This window comes from Balaenoptera acutorostrata, chromosome 1 (genome assembly GCF_949987535.1).
Source record: "Balaenoptera acutorostrata chromosome 1, mBalAcu1.1, whole genome shotgun sequence".
In the NCBI taxonomy this organism is placed as follows: domain Eukaryota; kingdom Metazoa; phylum Chordata; class Mammalia; order Artiodactyla; family Balaenopteridae; genus Balaenoptera; species Balaenoptera acutorostrata.
The window spans coordinates 27,302,281-27,326,102 of NC_080064.1; the positions used below are offsets into that span (position 1 = coordinate 27,302,281).

Below are 23,822 nucleotides of genomic sequence, written 5' to 3' on the forward strand. Positions count from 1 at the left end.
TTAGGCTTTAACTTGAGTGAGATGAGAAGCCAGCGGATGGTTCTGAGCAGATGACATGATCTGATTGGTGTATTAACAGGATCCCTTGAGGTGCTATGCAGACAACAGACCAAAGAGGAAGACGGCAGAAGCAAGGCGCTTGTAGAGGCTATGGTGATGATTCAGGAGAGAGATGATGGTAGCCTGGACCAGGTGGTACCAGTGAGAGGGAGTCAGTGACTGACTGCATTTTGAATGCTGAGCTGGCAGGATCCACTTCAACTGAGGGCTGACTGCCCGGTAGGATCAGGCGAAAGGGTGTCCTGGGCAGAGGAAAGGCAAGAGCAAGGCAGCTGCAGGGGTGAGAGCGTCATTTAGGGACTTAGTCAGGACTGTGTGAACTCAAAGAGCAAGGTGGAAATGGTGGAGCTGGGCTGGGCGGGAAGGCAAGGGCTGTGCTGTGAGGGGCCTCGGATACCAAGGAAAGGAGCTGCGGTTCTATTCTCCTCCTCCCTTTCTCTTTCACTACCTCCAATCCAGGTGCCCAGGCCCTGTGAAGGAGGGAGGGAGGGAAGGTAGGCAGATTGCCTTGCCTAGCTTTAAATCTAGTTTGCCGGTGCTATTTGTTTGTTGTATCAGATCACACGGTATTTCCACCCTGGATATCTCTCTGGCAGGAGCCTATGCAGTTTGACATTCAAGGCAGGGTTCGTCTCCTTCTGATGTAAATAACTTCACCGTGACCATTACTAGGGAGATAAGCTACAGGAGCCAGCCAGTAAGCGGGAGATTTGTCAATGTCGCTCCCAGCAAGCACTGGGCCTGTCGGCCCCAATAGTCCCACGTTGGCCCTGTCTACAGCAGGTGGAAGTGTCTACACCCCTGGCCACAGTGGCTTCAGCTTGGCTGCACTGAAGGTTAGGAAAATCATGGTCAAAGAAGACACACTTAACCTGGGCCTTGAAAAAGGAGTAGGAGTGTGCTGGAGGGAGAGAAAAATAAGGGGCTCCCGGCAGAGGAAACAGGGCATCTGGAGGTAAGGGGGTCCGAATGGGTGTGGCGTGCTTGGGGAGTGATCGGCTTTCCTCCAGATGAAGGTGCAGGATGCAGAGGTGTCTGGTGGGGTGGACATGGAAAGGAAGGTAGCGGTCAGCTCAGAAAGGCCTTGGTGGTCTCGCTAAAGGGATGGATTCTACCCTGCAGGTGTCGGGTAGACTTGCCAGTTTGTCAGCAGGGAGTGAAAGCCCAGGCCTGCTTTAGAAAGATGACTCTGGTCCCCACGTGATGGATGGATGCTGTGGTTTGGGGGGTGGCGAGTGTGCCCAGTGGGGAGACAGCAGTGAGGAGGATGGTGAAGAGGCTGTACCCGATGTCAGAGCCTGAACCCGTGGCCGTGGGAGGGGAGAGAAGGAACAGGAGAGATTCAAGAACGAGGCTGGGGGAGAAGCACCACCCGGGAGTGGGCCGTGCAGAAGGGGAGGAGGGAAAGAGCATGCTGAGGTCTCTAACAGGGTAACAGTGCTGACGATGGCAGTGACGCGGGACAGCGATGACCCCCTCCCCGCCCCCGCGCCGAATGTGAGTGCAAGAGGGATAGGCAGGTGGGCCTGGAGCACAGCAGCGAGGACCTGGAGCCTAGAAACCAAGAGGCCAGGAGTGTGCATGAAGGATGAAGAGGGAGCCGGCTCCACGGGAGCGAAGAAGGCCGGGGACAGAAGACATTTAACGTGCAGCAGGCAGAAGCAGAGGCTCCTGAAAGGAGGCTGAGAAGGGGCAGTCGGGTGGAGGGCAGAGGGGAAGTCCTCAGTGGAAAGGCGAGGGGGCAGTGTCAGGAGCACAGGGACCCTGAGCCAGCCCCAGCTGCCACGATGTGTGCAGGGGTCTCCAACAGGCCCGCGGTCCGCACGGTCTGCGCATCTAGATGATGACGCAGCAGCAAGGAAGGCTGGAGGGGAAGCAGGTCTTGGGGGAGAGAGAATGACTCCTCAGTCTCCTGCCTGGTTCCTGGTCCTAGAAACCCTTCTAGGTATCCATCATATGTCGTTCCCAACACACCCTGACCAAGACCGTCCTCATCCTCTCCTCCCAAGACACTCAGCCTTCTTCCAGTTTCCTGTCTTGGAGGGAGGGTGTCAGTACTATTCACCCCATGCCTCATGCCAGAGCTGGGGGACATCCTCAAGCCCTCCTGCACCCCACACCCAACAGCGACCAAAGCCTGTCTGTCCTTCTAAGCGGCTCTTGATTCGGTCTCCTGTCTTCACTGCATCTGCTCTACCCTAAGCCACACAGTGGTCCAAGCCCAGCCATGAAGTCTCCCTCCTGTGTCTAAGCATCCCTCCTGCCCCAGCATACCCATTCCTCACAAAGAAGCCTGAGTGATCCCAAACAGTACAGACCTGATGATGCCACGCCCTTCTGTAGGGACCTTCGACAACTCCACTGTCACTCAGAATATCCTATCCAGGGGCTGACAAGAACCTCATAGGGCCTCGCCTCATACCAGCCTCTACCTGCCCACTTTCTGTAACCACACCAGCCTCCTCCCAGCTCTTCTCTTGCACCAAGCATCTCTCTGCCCAAGGACCTTTGAAAGTGCTACCTTCTCTTTCTGAAAACTTCTTCCCTACCTCCTTGGGCCTGGCAGGCCCCTCCTTAGCCTTTAGGTCCCAGTCTAAGTTTTGCTTCTCAAGGATCGTTCCAGAAACAGAATACCCCTTCTCCCCATCATATACTTTTAGAGCACCACATACTTTCCCATAATCAGTTGATCAACTTAGTAATTTATTTAATGTCTAGACAGTAAAGTCCATGAGGGCAGGGGCCATGTCTGTTCTGTCCCCAGCAGCTACCACATTTCCTAGTGCATAGCAGGCACCCAATAAATATCTGTTGAACAAATAAATGAAACAGGAAACTGAAGCTCAGAAAGGTTCAGAAGGTAACTTTCAGAAGGTGATGCAGTACGTGGCCAACTCAGGATTCCAGCTGAGTCTCTCTGGACAGGACTGTGGTCTCCTCAACTACATCACACTTCTTGAAACCAAGCAGGACCCTGTTGGATATTCCCAGGGACAGACCCTTCCCCTCCCACCCCCAGTATCCCCCACCTCTTGTTTCTAAAAAAGCTTTAGCCTCCACCATCAGCCTCCTTTGGTATCAGCCTCCACCATGATACCAAAACCAGACAAAGATGTCACAAAGAAAGAAAACTACAGGTCAATATCACTGATGAACATAGATGCAAAAATTCTCAACAAAATACTAGCAAACAGAATCCAACAGCACATTAAAAGGATCATACACCATGATCAAGTGGGGTTTATCTCAGGAATGCAAGGATTCTTCAATATATGCAAATCAATCAATGTAATAAACCATACTAACAAATTGAAGGAGAAAAACCATATGATCATCTCAATAGATGCAGAAAAAGCTTTTGACAAAATTCAACACCCATTTATGATAAAAACCCTCCAGAAAGTAGACATAGAGGGAACTTACCTCAACATAGTAAAGGCCATATATGACAAACCCACAGCCAACATCATTCTCAATGGTGAAAAACTGAAACCATTTCCACTAAGATCAGGAACAAGACAAGGTTGCCCACTCTCACCACTATTATTCAACACAGTTTTGGAAGTGTTAGCCACAGCAATCAGAGAAGAAAAAGAAATAAAAGGAATCCAAATTGGAAAAGAAGAAGTAAAACGGTCACTGTTTGCAGATGACATGATACTATACATAGAGAATCCTAAAGAGGCTACCAGAAAACTACTAGAGCTAATCAATGAATTTGGCAAAGTAGCAGGATACAAAATTAATGCACAGAAATCTCTTGCATTCCTATACACTAATGATGAGAAATCTGAAAGAGAAATTAAGGAAACACTCCCATTTACCACTGCAACAAAAAGAATAAAATACCTAGGAATAAACCTACCTAAGGAGACAAAAGACCTGTATGCAGAAAACTATAACACACTGATGAAAGAAATTAAAGGTGATACAAACAGATGGAGACATAGACCATGTTCTCGGATTGGAAGAATCAACACTGTGAAAATGACTCTACTACCCAAAGCAACCTACAGATTCAACGCAATCCCTATCAAATGACCAATGGCATTTTTCACAGAACTAGAACAAAAAATTTCACAATTTGGGGCTTCCCTGGTGGCGCAGTGGTTGAGAATCTGCCTGCTAATGCAGGGGAAACAGGTTCGAGCCCTGGTCTGGGAAGATCCCACATGCCACGGAGCAACTAGGCCCGTGAGCCACAATTACTGAGCCTGCGCGTCTGGAGCCTGTGCTCCGCAACAAGAGAGGCCACGATAATGAGAGGCCCGTGCACCACGATGAAGAGTGGCCCCCACTTGCCGCAACTAGAGAAAGCCCGCGCACAGAAACGAAGACCCAACACAGCCACAAATAAATAAATAAATAAATAATTAACAAAAGTGACTGTTCAAAAAAAAAATTTCACAATTTGTATGGAAACACAAAAGACTCCGAATAGCCAAAGCAATCTTGAGAAAGAAAAACGGAACTGGAAGAATCAGGCTCCCAGACTTCAGACTATACTACAAAGTTACAGTAATCAAGACAGTATGATACTGGCACAAAAACAGAAATATAGATCAACGGAACAAGATAGAAAGCCCAGAGATAAACCCAAACATATATGGTCACCTTATCTTTGATAAAGGAGGCAAGAATATACAATGGAGAAAAGACAGCCTCTTCAATAAGTGGTGCTGGGAAAACTGGACAACTACATGTAAAAGAATGAAATTAGTACACTCCCTAACACCATAGACAAAAATAAACTCAAAATGGACAAAAGACCTAAATGTAATGCCAGACACTATAAAACTCTTAGAGGAAAACATAGGCAGAACACTCCACGACATAAATCAGAGCAAGATCCTTTTTGACCCACCTCCTAGAGTAATGGAAATAAAAACAAAAATAAACAAATGGGACCTAATGAAACAAAAGCTTCTGCACAGCAGAGGAAACCATAAACAAGATGAAAAGACAACCCTCAGAATGGGAGAAAATATTTGCAAACGAAGCAACTGACAAAGGAGTAATCTCCAAACTTTACAAGCAGCTCATGCAGATCAATATCAAAAAAAAAAACAAACAACCCAATCCAAAAATGGGCAGAAGACCTAAACAGACATTTCTCCAAAGAAGATATAGGATTGCCAAGAAACACATGAAAGGATGCTCAACATGACTAATCATTAGAGAAATGCAAATCAAAACTACAATGAGGTATCACCTCACACCGGTTTGAATGGCCATCATCAAAAAAATCTACAAACAATAAATGCTGGAGAGAGTGTGGAGAAAAGTGAAACCTCTTGCACTGTTGGTGGGAATGTAATTGATACAGCCACTATGGAGAACAGTATGGAGGTTCCTTAAAAAACTAAAAATAGAACTACCATATGACCCAGCAATCCCACTACTGGGCATATACCTTGAGAAAACCATAATTCAAAAAGAGTCATGTACCACAATGTTCACTGCAGCTCTATTTACAATAGCCAGGACATGGAAGCAACCTAAGTGTCCATCATCGGATGAATGGATAAAGAAGATGTGGCACATATGTACAATGGAATATTACTCAGCCATAAAAAGAAATGAAACTGAGTTTTTGTAGTGAGGTGGATGGACCTAGAGTCTATCATACACAGTGAAGTAAGTCAGAAAGAGTAAAACAAATACCGTATGCTAACACATATATATGGAATCTAAAAAAAAAAAAAAAAAAGGTTCTGAAGAACCTAGGGGCAGGACAGGAATAAAGATGCAGATGTAGAGAATGGACTTGAGGACACAAGGAGGGGGGAAGGGTAAGCTGGGACGAAGTGAGAGAGTGGCATGGACATATATATACTACCAAATGTAAAATAGATATCTAGTGGGAAGCAGCTACATAGCACAGGGAGATCAGCTCGGTGCTTTGTGACCACCTAGAGGGGTGGGATATGGAGGGTGGGAGGGAGATGCAAGAGGGAGGAGATATGGGGATATATGTATATGTAGAGCTGGTTCACTTTGTTAAAAAGCAGAAACTAACACACCATTGTAAAGCAATTATACTCCAATAAAGATGTTAAAAAAAAAAAAAGGTTTAGCGTCCTAGGCCTTCCGCGAATTCCAAAGAGTACATTTAATTAGAAAAGTGAAAAAATGCAGAAACAAAGGAAAAGAGTCAAGCAAGACAAAATAACAATAGTTTGGCCATAAAACAAAATCAAGGGCCTTTAGTTCCTCCTCAAGGGCTATAGACAATATTCTGAGGCATATCCTTGTGTTGTTTTGCAGAGACTAAAACCCTCACCAGGTGAAAGAAGTTAACTGCATGCTGACCACCAGCATGTAGACCCCATATCTGTTGGAACCAGAAGGTTGACGATGTTGACTCCCAATTACCTCACCACAAACCAATCAGAAGAAATGTCCACGAGATGATCAGGCACCCTGTGACCCTCTCCCTCACCTTGCTTTTAAAAACCCTTCCATGAAAGCCATCAGGGAGTCCGGGTCTTTTAAACATGAGCTGCCCATTCTCTTTGCTTGGCCTTGCAATAAACGCTGTATTTTCCTTCACCACAATCCTGTGTCAGTAGTTTGGCTCTGCTGTGCGTCAGGCGAGCAGACCCAGGTTTGGCTCAGTAATACTCCCTGCTTGATAGCAGTTTGGTAAGCCATCCTGAGACAGTCAAACTTCCCAGTTTTAGTCAATGACTTCCAGACTGTGCTGGAACTGAGCACTCGGAGCTTAAGACCCTCTAGCCAGAGGCACCTGTCTACTCTGAAGATGGCACCTTTGCCGTTGGAGTCTTCCCTGCCTCTTCGGCTCCCTTGACACCCTTGTTCCTGCACCATTCTGTTTTGATTGAAGATGCTGTAAAAGTTGTTTGGAGGTTTTCTCACACTTTAAACAAGGTATCATATTTCAGGGTTACAACTTCAGAATCATATAATATAACCTTCAGCTGACACCACACTCCTAAAATATTAATTTACACTTTCTCCTTCTGTGGCGATGGGCATTCTCCATTGCTATTAAGTCATGTATATTCTTGGGTGCAGGTGTGTTATGCTGATAGTTGCCTTTCCAAGTTTATGACTTTATTTATGATTGTCTTTAAGTTCCACTGAAATTTCCTCAATTAACTATAATTTTAGAGAACTATCCCTCAGCTCCCTTTGATGTCTGTTAACTCTCCAGTGACTCACAAATTTCAGGTAGGAATGGAGGAACCTACATTGTATTCCTCCCCACCCCCGCCCCCACCATTTCAGGCCAATTCCAGGGCACAATCTTGGATGCCTAGAAGCTTTGGGGTCCTTGGCATTGGGGTTCTATCCATATCCTCCCTCCCCAGGGCTACTCAGCCTCTGAGGAAAGGAAAATTCCAATAGGCCCCCTACTGGGGAGAAGCTACCATCTTACAACTCAAGTGCAAGGCTGAGAGAGCCAGGGCATCACTGCCCCAAAGCCACCAGCAGTGTTCCCCCCTTTCCCTGTACTGTGCAGCTCAGTGTCCCTGCTCAACCTCATCAGTCCCCTCTTCTGGGGCCCCAGGATTCTGCCCCTTTATCCTTGGTTTTATCAAGGACACCCCTTCTTAAAATTAAGAAATTGCCAATTGCCCGAGAGCACTGCTATTTCCGCCACCCCCAGAATTCTTCGTAGATACTTCCCCCGAGGTGACCTTCTGAGAGGAGGAACGTAAACAGGACATGGTATTCGGCTATGTACCTCTTCTTTGTTGCACTTTCATTACAGGCCAGGCATCATGCTAAATGCTGTACCTGCATTTTCTCAGTTAATCCTCAAACTGCTCAAAGAGATAGGTGTTATGTCACCCACATTTTACAGATGAGGAAACTGAAGCTCAGAGAGTTTTTAAAACTTGCCCACGGTCACCTGGCTACTAAATGTTGGAGCCAGGATTCGAATCCGTAACTCTCTGACTCCAGACCCACGCCATTATCCACCTATTTCTCTGCCTCTCAGGCCTTGGTCACTGCAATGCCAGTCTTGACCTGGGCTTCTGGAAGCCCCAGATCCTGGAGAGGGGATTTCCAGGTGGGAGAAGCCACCCCCCACTCCCCCTCTTCTCTGCCTGAGGGGCCTGAGGCAGAGGCTTTGTGCAGTCTCCACAGCTAGGACCCCGCCACCCATGCTCAGGTAGAGGTGGGTGAGACTTGGGTCAGGTTTCTTCATAAGAGACCCTGGTCCTCCAGACCCTGGCCCCCACCCCAAAGTGGCATCTGCCCAGCAGAACCACCTCAGGCCCTTTCCCTGGGGCTTCTCTCCTAAAGAGCTCCTGGTACAAGTTCAAGAGGAAGGTCAGGGCTTCCCTGGTGGCGCAGTGGTTGAGAATCTGCCTGCCAATGCAGGGGACACGGGTTCGAGCCCTGGTCTGGGAAGATCCCACATGCCACGGAGCGACTAGGCCCGTGAGCCACAATTGCTGAGCCTGTGCGTCTGGAGCCTGTGCTCCGCAACAAGAGAGGCCGCGATAGTGAGAGGCCCGCGCACCGCGATGAAGAGTGGTCCCCGCTTGCCGCAACTGGAGAAAGCCCTCGCACAGAAACGAAGACCCAACACAGCCATAAATAATAAATACATACATAAATAATAAGTAAATAAATAAATAAATAAAATTTTAAAAAAAATTGTATTTAAAAAAAAAAGAGGAAGGTCAAAGGGAAACCGCAGGAGACGGGGCAGTCCCTGGCCTGGTGGACCCGTGCAGGGGATGTACCTATGAGGGGACCAAGTTGTTGGGTCCCGGACCAAACTGCAGGAGCTCTGGAAGTAACGGTGCCATCATGAGTCTCTTGCCATCGGTCACAGGCCATCGTGCTTGTCTACAGTAGACGGGGAAGGCCAAGGTCGTGGCTGGTAGGCACATGGACTTGGGCAGAATCACCCTCTAGCTGTGCGACCCCAGGCAAAGAACCTCACCTCACCAGGTCTCAGTTCCCTCACTGTAAGATCTTAACCTCCTGGAATTTTTGTAAGGATTAAATTAGATAACACAAGGTCTGGCATATCGTTAAGTGCTTGATAAATGCCGGCCAGTCACGGCCGTGGCTGTGAGAATCACGACAGCTAACTGCCACTGAGTCATTACTGTGAACAAGGCCCTCTGCTGCGAGTGGAGTATTGATCAACTTGAGCCTCACTTCACCTTCTGAGTTAAGTACTATTGTTATTGTAATTCACAGGTGAGAAAACCAGGGCACAGAGAAGGGCACTCACACCCACAGTCACTCAGCTAGTGGGTGTGAGTGGCAAGGCCAGGATTTGAATCCAGGTGATCGGACTCCAGAGCCCATGTTCTGCGTGGTTCTGGTTCTGTAACAGTAACAGCAGTGATGGCAAAGGCGACAGGAGAAGGACTAGTGACCCCAGCGGTAGTAGAGGGACCCCGCAGTTAGGAATGCCCTCTGGGAGCCATGGTCCATGCCAAGTCCCTGGGCTTAGAATCACTCAAGGTCCACACTGCCTGGCATGGTATTTGGTGCTTTCTGTATGTTGTATAATTTGAACAGCACAAGGGGGCCCAGCATGCAGTCCCCAGACCCTCCTGGCTATCTCCATTGCCACGCAGGGCCTCTCACCCCTCTCCTGATCTCTTTCTAGCTTGGAACCACCCCCAGCCACAGAACTGATACCCCCTACTTGGAGATCTCACAGGCATCTCAAACTTGACCCGGACAAAATGAGCTCTTGTGACCGTATTTAGGGCACACACTTCCTACTCCCTGTCCCAGCCGTCCCCATCTTGGTCACTGGCATCCCCACCCTGCCAGCACTCCAGAAAGAGCCTAGGAGTCAACCCTGGCCCTTTGTTCCATCAGCACCTACATGCCTTCCAGCAGCAAGGCTGTTGGCTGTGCCCCTGAACCACGGCCCCAGTTTACCCCCTTCCCTCCACCTCTACCACGGCCACCCTTGACGGAGATGCGTCGTCTCCAGCCTGCACACTTGCAGTAGCTGCCTCCTAACTGGCCTCCTAGTTGTGCCTCTTGCCAGCTACAATCCCTCTCCCTTCTAGCACCCAGGGTGATCATTTCAGAAAATGCTGAAAAGCCTTCCCCGGCTCCCTCCTGAATTTAGAAGCAAACCCACACTTCTGGTCCTGCTCCACCACAGCCCCACCCACTCCCCTTGCCGCCCCCCCCAACTCTATGTTGACCGCTGTGGGTCTGTTTTCTGTTCCTCTAACAGGCTCTCTCCCACCTCAGGGCCTTTACACCTGCTGTTCCTTTTGCTGGGAATGCCCTTCCCCAGGTCATCACATAACAGGTTCCTTCTTGTCATTAGGGACTCAGTTCAAATGCCACCTCCTCAGAGAGTCCCCTCCTAACAGCTCCCTCTAAAGCAGCCTTCCTTGTTATTAGTTACTTGATTTCCCTCATAGTTCCTATTGTGATCTGAAATTTGTTTATTTGATTTTTTGCCTGTTTTCTGCCTGAGGATGCTAAAATGCAAACACCCTGAGATCATGGAACTCAGTCTGACTTACTCATCACTGCAATTCTCTGCATCTAGAACAATGTCTGGCGCTTAATAAATACGGCAGTTAATAAATAAGGACTGAGTCAGTGACTGGCTGGCACATAGTAGGTACTCAAGCAAAAGGTGTTAAATCCTGAGTGAATGAACAAGTAAGCAATCACCCTTTAAGGCCACTACTCATGTCCCCGCTTTAAAACTCAGAAGGGTTTAGCCGGTGACCCACAGCTCTGAGCTGGCATGGCTAGGGTTGAACGTAGGCCTGTTTGAATCCATGCTCTTTCCATGCCTGACACTGCTTCTGTCTCAGATTGCACAGGTTCCTCTCCCTGGGGCCAAAAAATCTGCAGTGCATCTGGGCACTGGCCGCCCAAGCTGCTGCAGACCAAATCCCTGTCTCCCTGGGTTTGGGGGCAGCCTGCAGTGTTGGGCTTGGACTTCAGGGGCCAAGTCTTTCTTGTTCAGGATGCTTTCTCTCCACCACCTGCCTCTCAGCCCCCAGAGCATCTGAACCCGATTCCTTCCCCATGCGGCCCTCTTTGATCTAGGGCCAATGTCCCTCACAAGTCAGGGGCCTGTTGCTGAAATCCACATGGTCTCCCTTCTTATGGATCAAAGAGGTTCCGCAAGGTTCAGGGCTCCCAGGGACTTCTGCCTTTGAAAAGGTGCCAAAAGTGACACAAAGTGAAGGGAGACCTTGCCTCCTTCCCTCTTCCACCTGGGCCAAGCCTTGACGGACTAGTAGCCTTGGGCTGGGCCTCCTTCGAGGTGAGACTTGGCACCTGCTCTGCCCCCAGACCCTAGATGGCCCCCATTCCCTCTTGGTCTGGGCTGTGTCTCCAGACTGAGCTCACCTTTCAGCCAGGCGGGTGGCGTTTGCTGTTTGAGGCAGAGGCACCACCCTCCAAACTGCCCTGTGAAGCCTTGGACTCAAAGAGCTCGTGTCACTACTAGCTGCCAGGCAGGTTGGCGAACCCAGGCCAGTAATTTCCCTTTCGGGCTCGTATGCCTACATAATCCTGATGGTGAATTAGACCCATCCAGCCATCGGTTCACTCAGCAAGTATTTACGGACAGGATTGACGGACCACTGCCCAGTGGATGCGGTTTATCCACTTACAGATGCCAGCCCTTGAGAGTTCTACACGAGAGAAAGAAAGGTTTAATCCTCCCTGAGTCTGAACCCATTAACCCTGGCATGACCACAGCTCCTGGTACCATGAGGCACACGGGGAGCACCGTTCTCTGTTCCTTTCAGCTCAGCCTACTAAGGAAGGGCAGTTTGGAAGATCACTTTCAGAAAATCACAGACATTATTGAGGCTGCTTCTCATGCTATTCTTGCAGCATGTGGTGAATTAGAACAGAGAAACGGACCCGAATCGCAGGGAGTGGAGGGCCCTGGGGGCTCGGAGAGTGGGACAGCATTTTGTTCCCTCCCAGTTTTGAGCAGAGTTTCGTCTCAGGCCCCTCAGGCCCCGGGGAGTCTCCGGGGCTCGAAGCCCTTCTGAAAGCAAGATTTCACGTGCTCGGCTGGCTTCCTTGGTGTGTGCATTCTGGAAGGGAGCATTTTTGGTGTGGCTAATTGCAAGCTACTTAGAGAGGACTTAGAAAAGTCGGCCTCGGACTCCTTCCGGAAGGGCCCTGTGCTCCATGCTAAGGAATCTGAACTTGACCCTGTCAGTGATAAAGAGTCACCGGCGGGAGTCTGAGCAATGTGTGATGCTGTCAGATCGGTGTCTTAGGAAGTTCACTCCTGCAGCGGAGAATGAATTGCCATGTGTGTGGTGGGGTGACTGGAGACGCTTTGCAGTGAGACAGGCGAGAGCTGAGAGGGCCTGGGACCATCACCCCTGAAGAGCGGCAAAGGCGTGGAGGGGAGTGTCAGTGCAGAGACGGATTTGCCAGGTCACGGTGACTAAGGGTGCAGGGAGCAAGTAGGGTGAGGAGTGTAAAGATGTCACTGTGGTGTCTGGCTTGGCCACCTTGGATGGTGACACTCTTCACCGAGCTGGGGAAGGCAACAAAAAGAGCAGGTTTAGGAAAATAGAAGGAGTTAGGATCTGGGCGGGCTGCATTTGAAGCACCCTCTAGGGAGGGCTTCAGGTGAGTTTGATACCATTGTGGGCCTGAAGCTCAGGACAGAGGGAGGGTTGGAGGTAGAGACTGAAGAGTCGTCCCCAAGCAACAGTAGAAGCCTCGGAGTGGATGAGAAATTCCAAGAGAGGCAAGAAATTCGCAGAGAAGAGTCCATGCTGGGCCCTCTAGCTTTAAGGGGAAAGAGGAGGAGAAAAGTCAGTGGAGAAGGAGTGGGGAAAGAAAGAATCATCGTCATCTGAGAGGTTGAGAGAGAATCAGGAGCGACTTGGGGGAGAGCTGTGGCCCCCAAAGGCTCTCCACGTCCATGAATTACTGCTGTGATGTGAACACTAGGGGAGCGCTGTCACCCCAGCCCACTCCGCCCACTGAAAAGCCAGCCCTCGCTGCCCCCATGCCGGGACGTGCAGACCCTGCATTGCGGGGCCATGGTCTGACCCGGCAAAGGAAGCCCTCCATGAGGCAGCCCTCATCTTCTCTTTGACTAGTGGGTTAACAACAAAGATATTTTAACAGCCAGCCCCAGGGTTTCTTCCAAGTGAAAGCTCTCTATGTTAGAGACAATATCACCCTATACCTAAAGAGCTTGGGTCGGGGAGGGAGACATCAGCCTGTAAGAAGATGGCAAACCAAGGGCAACCGGGCTCTTGTGCCTAAGAAGTCGACAGAAGTCCTGAGACGGGGCCAAGGTCAAGAGGCAGCAAAGTGGAGGAGACTGGAGTGAGAGGAGAGGGGCCAACGCACATCACAGGGAAGCTGGGGCTTGCCAAGACAGAAGCCAGGGAGAAGCTTCCAGGGGGAGGGGCCGAAAGGCTCTGGGGTTCCTGACTGCTCCGATTTTCATTTCAAGCCACTTGCATTGTTGAGATGTGAAGTCCCTGCATTGCCACAAACCTCCAGTAAAGGCTGTGCTGCATGCCAACACCTTTGTTGATGGTTTTGTCTTTGTTTTGGGGCGGGGTCAGGAAAAATGGGCCAAGTTTTCAACCTAGGTTGGCAGAGCAGAACCAAGGGAGGTGAGGCATGGCAGTGAGTTCAAGGTTCAAAGGAAGCTAGAGCTGACAAAGATTCCTGAAAATACTTGGAGGGATTGTAGATTTCCACCTCATTAAGATGGGCTACCGATGTGAACTGTACTTCAGAGGACAGGGTGATAGTCCCTCTGCCTCTGATATTTGGGCTACAATTGTCTTTAGTTTCCACATTGATTAAAAAAGTCTGATATTTATAGTTCTGTAAAAGGAACGAGAACTGTTTTCCATTTCACAGCTTAAATACTTAATTTCATTTACTATCATGTTTCACATTCTATTACCATGTCATAACTCTGACGCCTCTCCTTGGAAGATCAGAGTGTTAAACCGTGGCATCCTCTGGGTAGGGAGTGGGTAGAAGTGCTATCAGGAAGAGTGGAAACAGCAGATTCAGACCACGGTTAGGCCACTCAGGGCCACACACTGGTGTGTAGGGGCCAAGGTCTCACCTGATTGGTTTGGACATTCCCGGTATCAATCATATGAAGAGAGACATGTCCCAAGTTATCCCATGTTAGAAAGGGGGCCTGAGAGGAGGGGACTTAGGAAGGCGAGAAAGGAGACTAGCTTCCCGAGGCTCCATCAAAAAGGACCAACAAGGCTGAGGCCAATTCTATTGGGTGAGGAGGGCTAAACAAACACGGAGTCAAGCGGCAACTCAGATTGATTGTTTGTGGCTTGCCTGTTTGGAAAGAATTCACAGCTGCCTCCGGACTCAAGCAGGAAGGGTGTTATGATCAATTAATTATGCCTCCCATGGGAATGGTAGAAGAGAAAGGGATCTATGTGCCAAGTATTTTCCATTGCTCGTGTAGACAGTAAAATGGGTGTGAGCCTATGGTGGAAGGAGGGAGCTGCTTCTCCTCGAGCTAGTCTTCTGATAGTAATTACAGAAAACCTTCCTCTAAACTTGAACCCAAGGAGAGCTACTTGTTCCAATCACTTCTCAACTCCTTGAAACAATCCTCCTAGACTTATACCTGGGTGTTCGGAGATCCATGGGATTTCAAGATGAGGGTTTCAAGAAGGAAAGAGTGGTCAGGAATGCAAACGCCTGTTGAGACATCAAGGAATATAAGGGCCAAAACAATTCCCATCTGACTTGGCAACGTGATGCAAAATATTTGCTGCAAAGGCCAGTTTGCAGGGGAGTAAGTGGGAGATGAGGATAGACAGGCTGGGTGGAGCTTTCAAGATGCTGGGCATTGTTGGTGGCATAAGGAAACCCTTCTCATGATGTCACAGTTTGTATAAGGTGGTTAAAAATATCTACATGTATTATAATCTCAATCATATATATATTCACAATATATGCATGTATGCAATATGTATTAGACAAAGCTGGAGGCATAATCCTCCCAGACTTCAGACAATACTATAAAGCTATAGTAATCAAAACAGTATGGTATTGCACACAAAAACAGACGTATGGCTCAATGGAACAGAATAGAGACCCCAGAAATAAACCCACATGCCTACAGTCAATTAATCTTCAACAAAGGAGGCAAGAACATACGATGGAGAACAGTCTCTTCAGCAAATGGTGTTGGGAAAGCTGGACAGCCACATGTAAATCAATGAAGTTAGAACACTCCCTCACACCACACACAAAAATAAACTCAAAACGGCTTAAAGACTTAAATAGAAGACATGACACTGTAAAACTCCTAGAAGAGAACATAGGCAAACATTCTCAGATATATATTGTACCAATGTTTTCTTCACTCAGTCTACCAAGGCAAAAGAAATAAAAGCAAAAGTAAACAAATGGGACCTAATCAAACTTATAGGAAACCATCAACAAAATGAAAAGACAACCTACAGCATGGGAGAAAATATTTGCAAACAATGCGACCAACAAGGGCTTAAATTCCAAAATATACAAACAGCTCAATATCAAAAACACAACCCAATCAAAAAATGGGCAGAAGACCTAAATAGGCATTTTCCAAAGAAGACATACAGATGGCCAACAGGCACATGAAAAGATGCTCCACATCACTAATTATTAGAGAATTGCAAATCAAAACTACAAGGAGGTACCACCTCACACCAATCAGAATGGCCATTAGCAGAAAGTCTACAAATAATAAATGCTGGAGAGGAGGGAAATGTGGAGATAAGGGAACCCTCCTGCACTGTTGGTGGGAATGTACATTGGTGCAGCCACTATGGAGAACAGTATGGAGGTTCCTTAAAAAACTAAAAATAGAGTTGCCATATGATCCAGCAATCCTGCTCCTGGGCATATATCCAGAAAAGAGGAAAACTCTAACTCGAAAAGATACATGCACCCAATGTTCATAACAGCAGTATTTACCATAGACAAAACATGGAAGCAAACTAAATGTGCATCAACAAATGAATGGATAAAGAAGATATTACACACACACACACACACACACACACACACACACACAATGGAATATTACTGAGCCATCAAAAAGAATGAAATAATGCCATTTGCAGCAACATGAATGGACCTAAAGATTATCACACTAAGTGAAGTAAGTCAGAGAAGACAAATACCATACATCATTTACATGTAGAATCTTAAAAAAAATGATATAAATGAACTTATTTACAAAACAGAAACAGATTCACAAAGAAAACAAATTTATGGTTACCAAAGGGGAAGCCAGGGGTGGGGGAGGATAAATTAGGAGCTTGGGATTAACAGATATATATACTATTATAAATAAAATAGTGTATTTTAAAATATACTATTTTATATATGATAGTATATTTTATATACTATCATATATAAAATAAATAACAAGGTCCTACTGTATAGCACAGAGAACTATATTCTATATCTTGTAATAACCTATAATGGAAAATAATCTGAAAAAGAATATATATATGTGTATCTGTATCATGTTGCTGTACACCTGAAACTAACACAGCATTGTAAATCAACTACACTTCAATTTAAAAAAAAGAGGAAGAAGATGGAAAGGGAATATATGAAAATCGCGGTTAAAATGGGTAAATTTTGTTTCTTCTTTATTCTCTTCTGTATTTTCTAAGCTCACTTAAAATGATCATGTGCTATTTTTATCATCAGATAAGAGGCATGGGCAATTATTTTTGAAATAAGCTTGATTATTATGCAGGGGCAATAAGAAATAGGCTGGGAAGGGGGTGACCAACTGTCTCGGTTTGCCTGGGACTGAGGGGGTCTCCAGGATGCGGGACTTTTGGAGCTAAGAAATGGGAAAGTGCCAGGGAAACCAGGACAAGTTGGTTACCCTAGCTGGGAGGCTGAGACCGATGTAGCACTGAAGGAAGCTGGGGTTTCCTGGGGGGCAGTGTTGGGGTAAAGAGGTTTTGAGCATATTTGAAGACTGGGAGGAGGACACCATTATACAGGGAGAGAGGTTGAATTTATAGAAAAGAGAGAAGAATAACTGCCAGGGTGAGATCAATAGGAAAGCAGCTGGGAGAGAGCCGTGCACAGGAGACACGTCGGTAACAGGAAGAGAAATGATGTATCTTCGGAGATAGGAGGGCAGGAGGGAAGGGCAGACCGACTAAAAATAAATTTGTTGATGCAGGGGAAGCAGGTTGAGGGAGTGCACACCTGAGGACTAGGAGGTCCAGTGAGGCCTAAAAGCCCCTAGAATACCTGGGGACCCTGAGGACCCTTGGTGGCCCCCAGACATGGGCTCCCCATAATGGGTACCCCACCCCCTACTGGAGTGGATGGAGACTGGGTCCCATTGGAAGCTGCAGCATCCCTCCCAGGTGCTGCCCACCCCCTAGGCCCTCCCTGGCCACCTACCTCTGCAGGAGGGCAGCGGGAAGTCCCACGTGGCACTGTTCTCAGAGGCAGCGTGGCAGGTAAGTACGGCGTGGCCCTCCAGGAAGAAGCCGGGGTTGCAGCTGTAGCGGACCTTGTCGCCGATGTTGAAGGTTGAGCCCTGCTGGACGCCGTTGGGCAGCCGTCCGGGGTTCCCACACGTGTGGCTGGGGAGAACTGTAAAGAGAAGGAGAGACACGCAGCCCGTGAGCGGGTCTCCAGCCCTGACACCCGGCCTCTGAGCAGCGCTTCCTTGGGTGACCCTCCTCCCCGGACATCCTTTCTTCCGTAGGACAGGGCTGCCTGGCCCCTCAGTACTCGCAGGGGTCACACGTTCAGGAGGAGCCGCACACGCAACTCACACCTGGACATCCAGGTTTCCTGCTTTTTCTCATGTGCAGCCCTGGATGTGAAGTATGTCTGAACTGTGGGTAAGCATCAGTTCAATCCATTTCACCTGCATCCTGCCTTCACCAATCAAGGTCGTTTTAACTGTTGCTACAAAAGACTTGCATGTCCTCCAAGTGGCAGGGAGCCTGAACAATAAGATGTTTGCCTGAATTGTTTTCCAGGAACTTGTGTCTAGTTCGAATTAAGCCAGGTAAGACTAGCTCTAACTGGACATGCGCAAACGTCTGCTTGTTGACTTTTGATGTCAGAGGGCCAAAAACTCCACCCTCAGGTGGTGCTAAGCACCCACCCCCAAAATGGAGGCCTGCAGCTTAGTTACGCCTGAGCAGAATGATGATTACTGCACCTTTTTCCAATCACCTTTCCCCATGCTTCCCAAGCTCCCCACGCCTCAGACCACACTGCTTCTTTAGTCTCTATCCCACAAATACCCTGAACCCCTTGCCTTTGGGGAGGCCGATTTGAGACTTGTTATCCCATCTCCTCGCTTGGCTGCTTTGTGAATAAACACTCTCTTTGCTGCAAACCCCGGCACCTCAGCGCTTTGGCTTGCTGCGCGTTGGGCAAAACGAACCTGGTTCAGTAACACGTCCATCCCATCACTTGAGATGCCCCAGGGAAATCACTTTAATCTCTTGGGTTTGGTTGCTCTGATCTCAGACTCCACAGTCCTTCCCAATAAACACCATGGAAGGGACACAGACAGTGGCACAGAGTAGGTGCTCATTAAACCCGATGTCCTTTCTTTCATGTGTATCTGCCTCAGCAGCCAGAGTTGTACTTTGGCCCAGCAGGTTTGGGAGAGTTGAAGGGGTCATTAGTGCTGGAGTAGGCAGTGAGGTAGGGAGACAAGAACCTGAGCTCTGATCAGACTGACCCGTTTCAAGGGGAAAATGGGGAGCCAGAGAATAAGATGTACAATGTGCCACCTGAGCCAGAGCAATAACGGCCAGCTGCCAGTGTGCACTCATTATCCAGAGGACATGGTCTCGGTGAGGGTGCGTGAGCATCATGACCTGCCAATCAGGAGGGAGAAAGGGAGGGCGCAGCTCCTCTGTGCCCGAGTCACTTGTTCAACCTGACTCAGCTCCCCCTACCCTCTGCCTTTCTTCCTAGAGTTGGAACTGCCTGTGCCCAGAAGGTCCCACCTCCTACCATTTCACACCTCCCCATAAGGCAAGGACAAGTGGTCACAGCCGCGTCCAGATTGCCATCCAAGTACCTCTCCATTAATTCATCTGGCGATGGTTTATTGAGGCCAACCCTGAGGCCATAGAGCAGGGTGGTGGAAAGTACAGACCCGAGACCCTCAGTGCTTGGGTTCGCATCCCAGCCTGATGGCTTACTACCTGTGGGACCTTGAGCTAGTCTCTTAACCTCTCTGTGCCTCAGTTTCCTCCTTTGTAAGAGGCGGTTCACAGTAGTACCTTCCCCTGGGGTCACTGTGAGAATTGAGTGGAGGTATGTAAAGCCTGGATACAGTGAGTACTACACAAGTGAATCTAAGTTCCCAGTCCATTCGGAGATGCATACGATTAAAGGTATGTTAAGTGTTATGATGAGATAGGGACCAGGCAGGGGAACAAACCCAGTCAGGGGGTAGTCAGGGCCGGCTTCTTGGAAGAGGTGATGTCTATGCTGAACCCTGAGAGATTAGTAAGAATTAGCTAGGTCAAAGTGTGTTCCAGGCAGAGGAAATATCATGTGCAAAGGCCCCGAGGCCAGAGATAACCTAAGAGATCAGAGAGCCTGGAATAAGAGGGTAGGGGTGGCAGTGATGAGGAATAAAGATGAAGAAGTGGAGATGGCCAGCCTGGATTCTAGAGAGCTTCCCAGGCCCTTGCAGTACCCTCTTCCAGCCCATATTGCTCTCTTCCAGGACCCTCTTTGCCAGCCTTGCTGATCTCAGAGCCCTCAGAAAGAAGGCTTTCTCTCCCACTTCTCCTCTCCTCCCAGAAGGAGACAGCTTGTTGTAGAGGGAAAGGGCAGACTTTGGTACTAGCTTGATCTGGTCTGAAGCCAGGTGCTGTCACTGTCTTACTCTGTGGCCTTGAGTCATGTGAGCTCTCTGAGCCTTAGTTTCCTCAACTGAGAAAGGAGGACAGTAATATCTAGTGGTTGATGAGGTTATTGATAATAACTGATGCATGGCTGGCACAGTGCCCAGCACAGAGTAGGTGCTCAAAAATGGCAGATGTTATCCTTCCACTGTACTGTAGGGCCATGCAGTCCTTGGGTGTATCCTGGGAGCCTAACACTGTGTGTGACACTTGTAGGGACATATTTGAGTGTTCATCAATTAGTCATTTGGAAGGGTTACCCATTGATGCATTAATTCCTTCATACAACGAAAATATATTGTGGGCCTACTGTACTCTGTGCTGGTAATACAGCAATGAACTAGACAAAAAGGACCCCTGCCCTTATGTTTTTGTGGGAGAACTATCTTAAGGGATGAGGAGCTCTTCCAGGCCCATTCTCTACCTCTGACAAGTGAGATAACCCAGATGAAAGGATTGACTTCCATCACCCTGTCTATTAGCCTAGCTTAGAATAGTCCTTGGGCTGGTGGATACCTTGGCATTTCCCATGATCCCACAGTGCTTGCTTCCTTGGCATTTCCCACGATCCCATGCTGCTGTCTTCCTTGGCGTTTCCCACGATCCCACTCTGTTGGCTTCCTTGGCATTTCCCATGATCCCACAGTGCTGGCTTCCTTGGCATTCGCCACGATCCCACTCTGCTGGCTTCCTTGGCATTCCCCACGATCCCACACTACTGGCCACAGTGGAGGCAGAAACTGCGATGTGAGTACGTTTGTGAGTGTTGGGGGTGGGAAGGGCAGGTCAGGTAAACATTTGGAGAAGAAAACAAGCTAAGGTGAGGGGAGGGAGCCAACCGGGGAAATGGGCTGAGAACTGGTGTAGAACTAACATTTCATTTTCCTCAACGAGACGCAAAGACCCAATTTAATTAAATTACTAATGTCAAATTTTTAATGAACCTGTTTCTGCTTTGGGCTTTCTTCCTTTGAAATTAATGATTGGAACATCATTAATAAATAAAAAACCCGATTCTTTTTAAAAAGTCACTCTCAAACGCTCACTGCTTTTTACTTAATGAGCGCTCATAACCAGATCGCTCTGACCTGGCACCTCCACTGGGACCTGGGTGTGATGAGTCTCAGTTCCAACCCCACCTCCTTTTTTATCTTTGCTCCCGAGAGGTCACACAGGGAACGAAGAGAGGGCAGACGCTGGGCTCAGAGAGGCCTGGATTCAAATCTCAGCTCATCTACCTCTGGCTGAATGATCTTGAGCCATAAACTTTACCTCTCTGGACTTCAGTTCTTCATCTAAAAATCAGGATACTTTCTTTTTCTTCCTATGGGGTTAGAGGGTGAATTGTATTAGTTTCCTAGGGCTGCTGTAGCAAAGTACCACAAACTGGGTGGCTTAAAACAACAGATATTTATTGTCTCACAGTTATGGAGGCTGGAAGTCTAAAATCAAGGTGTCGGCAGGGTCACGATCCCTCTGAAACTTGTAGGGGAAACCTTCCTTGTCTCTTCCTAGCCTCTGGTAGTTTTTTTTTAGCAATCTTTGACGTTCCTTGGCTTGTCCATGCATACGTCCAATCCTTCACCTTCACCTGGCATTCTCCCTCTGTGTCTCTATGTCCAAATTTCACCTTTTTATAAGGACACCAATCATATTGGATTAGGACACACTCTAATGGCCTCATCTTAACTTCATCATTTGCAAAGGCCCTATCTCCAAATAAGGTCATATCCGCAAGTACCGGGGTTAGGTCTTCAGCATATCTTTTCGGGACAGAATTCAACTCATAACAGGACTGTTGTACAGATTAAATAAAGCTAGATTTATAATACCCACCATTGAGTTCCTCGTATGTTTTGGGCCCTGGGCTACAAATTTATTTTACTTAATCCTCAAAACAATCATGTGCGACACCTATTATTCTCATTTTACAGATGAAAAAAATGGAGGCACAGAGAGCTTAAGCAACTTCCCTAAGGCCACAGAGCTAGAAAATGGCAGAGCTAGGTTCTGAATCTAGGTCTTTCTGGCTCCATCGTTCAGCACTCTTAATTTTGGAATACAATACTGCTTCTGACAGAGACAGTGCCCAGGACATAGTGGGTGCTTAATGACCAAGAGTTCCCTTCCTCCCTTCATTATTCTAGACACTGAGACAAAATGAAGGGTGATTACCTGATTGTCCAGATTTAATTGTCTATCTTTTCTTCTCCAGTCTGATTTGCCAATCTTGTACTTTTTAATAGTGTCAAGGGCAACATTTAAAGTTTGGTCTTTTGTAATGTATCTGATGCACAACTTGCTGGACAGACAGAGATCAAAGATAAGCCACAAAAGCCAGACTTTCTAAGGCACAGCGTTCTTTGATTTTTGGATTCTGCCCATGTGTTTTTTTTGGCACAGACATTATAACCGTTCATGCTCTCCCGTCTATAAAACTTCCCTTTGATTGCTTACAAAATGAAGAGTGGGATATTTACATCCAAGGCAGCCCAGAACAATATTATTAAAGCTGTGCCTGACATTGAACAATTCCATTGTAGATTAGCTGTGGGGAATTTTGTTCCTTCTACAAAGCCCGGCTCTTGCCAATCAACAAGATATTCTCAGTGACTGTATGACAATGAACCTCCTTTGTGGTTGGAGTGCAGCAAAAGCTACATAATACCTTCTTTTATTTTTAATGTGAGACTTTAGCTCCCATATTATAATGAAGAGTCATTTATGCTCTCTGGACAAGCACCCTCCATATGTTTTGATTTCTTATCTTCCATCAAGTAACTTGTTTCATGTCCATGGCCATACGATTGAAACAAAGTGGCAGGGTGGCTGGGAGAAAGGATGCAGGAAGAAAGATTTCTTCTTCCACAGCCCTCAACATGGAAAGGGGAGATGGCATGTGTGTGTGTGTGTGTGTGTGTGTGTGTGTGTGTGTGTGTGACTTGAGGGGTAGTGGGCATGGAAAGGGGAGGGAAGAATAAGATCCATTATTTTTTCAGTACCTACGCTGTGCTAGGCACTTCTGCATCACACATTATCTTAGTTAATCCTTAAAACTCCCTTGCTTTTAGCTGTTTGGTCTTGTAAACATAATTTACTGCACACTTACTATGTGTCATCCCCATTGTCAGGTGCTTTGCATATATTTCCACCCCAAAGAATTGTCTATACTTGTTGTCTCCACTTCCTCTCGCATCTACATCTGACATAGTATATAGTTGATGCATTCATTTGTTTATTGTTTGTCCCACTCTGCTACAATATAAGCTCCATGAAGACACATATTTTTTTTAATCTATTTTGTTCCCTTCTGTGTCCCAGTTTCTAGAACAGTGCCTAGAACAGTGCCTGATGTATAATAATACCTTGATAAGAGTTTATTGTGTGACTTAATGATTCTATTTAATCCTCCCAATAACCCATTGAGAGAGAGGCTATTACCGCTCATTGAGATGAGTGTGATTGCCAGAGGTGTTGGAGCATTACCCAAGGCCCCGTAGCTCACTGGAGGTAGAGCTGGGTGTCCACAGCACTGCCTGACTACCGAGCCCATGTACTTTGCACCTGCGCTAGGCCATGCTTGCACTGACCGTTCCACATAGTGTCCATGGTGACTAGTGTACCTTGAAACACCCTCACAGGGGACTCACACTCATTCTCCTTGTGGGGATGACTTGGGGTGACAACCAGACAAGTCAACCCTTAGCCTGGTCCTGTACATTTCCTGCTACCTGTCAATCAAACAAAGGCAGGGGTGCCAGGACCTCAGATGGCATATGCCACCCACGAGTCCACAGGGCCCTGTCCTGCCAAGCCTCCTCCTGCCCAGCATCTGGCATCAGCTCTCCACTGTGGGCCTGTTCTCTTGGCTCACGT

The 23,822-nt window shown here is 47.7% G+C and overlaps 1 protein-coding gene across 1 annotated transcript in view; it reads right to left on the reverse strand.

Annotated features, from left to right (window-relative positions):
* The window catches only part of CSMD2 (CUB and Sushi multiple domains 2), a 676,782-nt gene that overhangs the window by 437,738 nt on the left and 215,222 nt on the right, over positions 1-23,822 (reverse strand). The window contains exon 4 of the mRNA XM_057529595.1: positions 17,458-17,652. Within this exon, the coding sequence (XP_057385578.1) occupies positions 17,458-17,652 (195 nt within the window). The remainder of the gene's footprint in view (positions 1-17,457; positions 17,653-23,822) is intronic.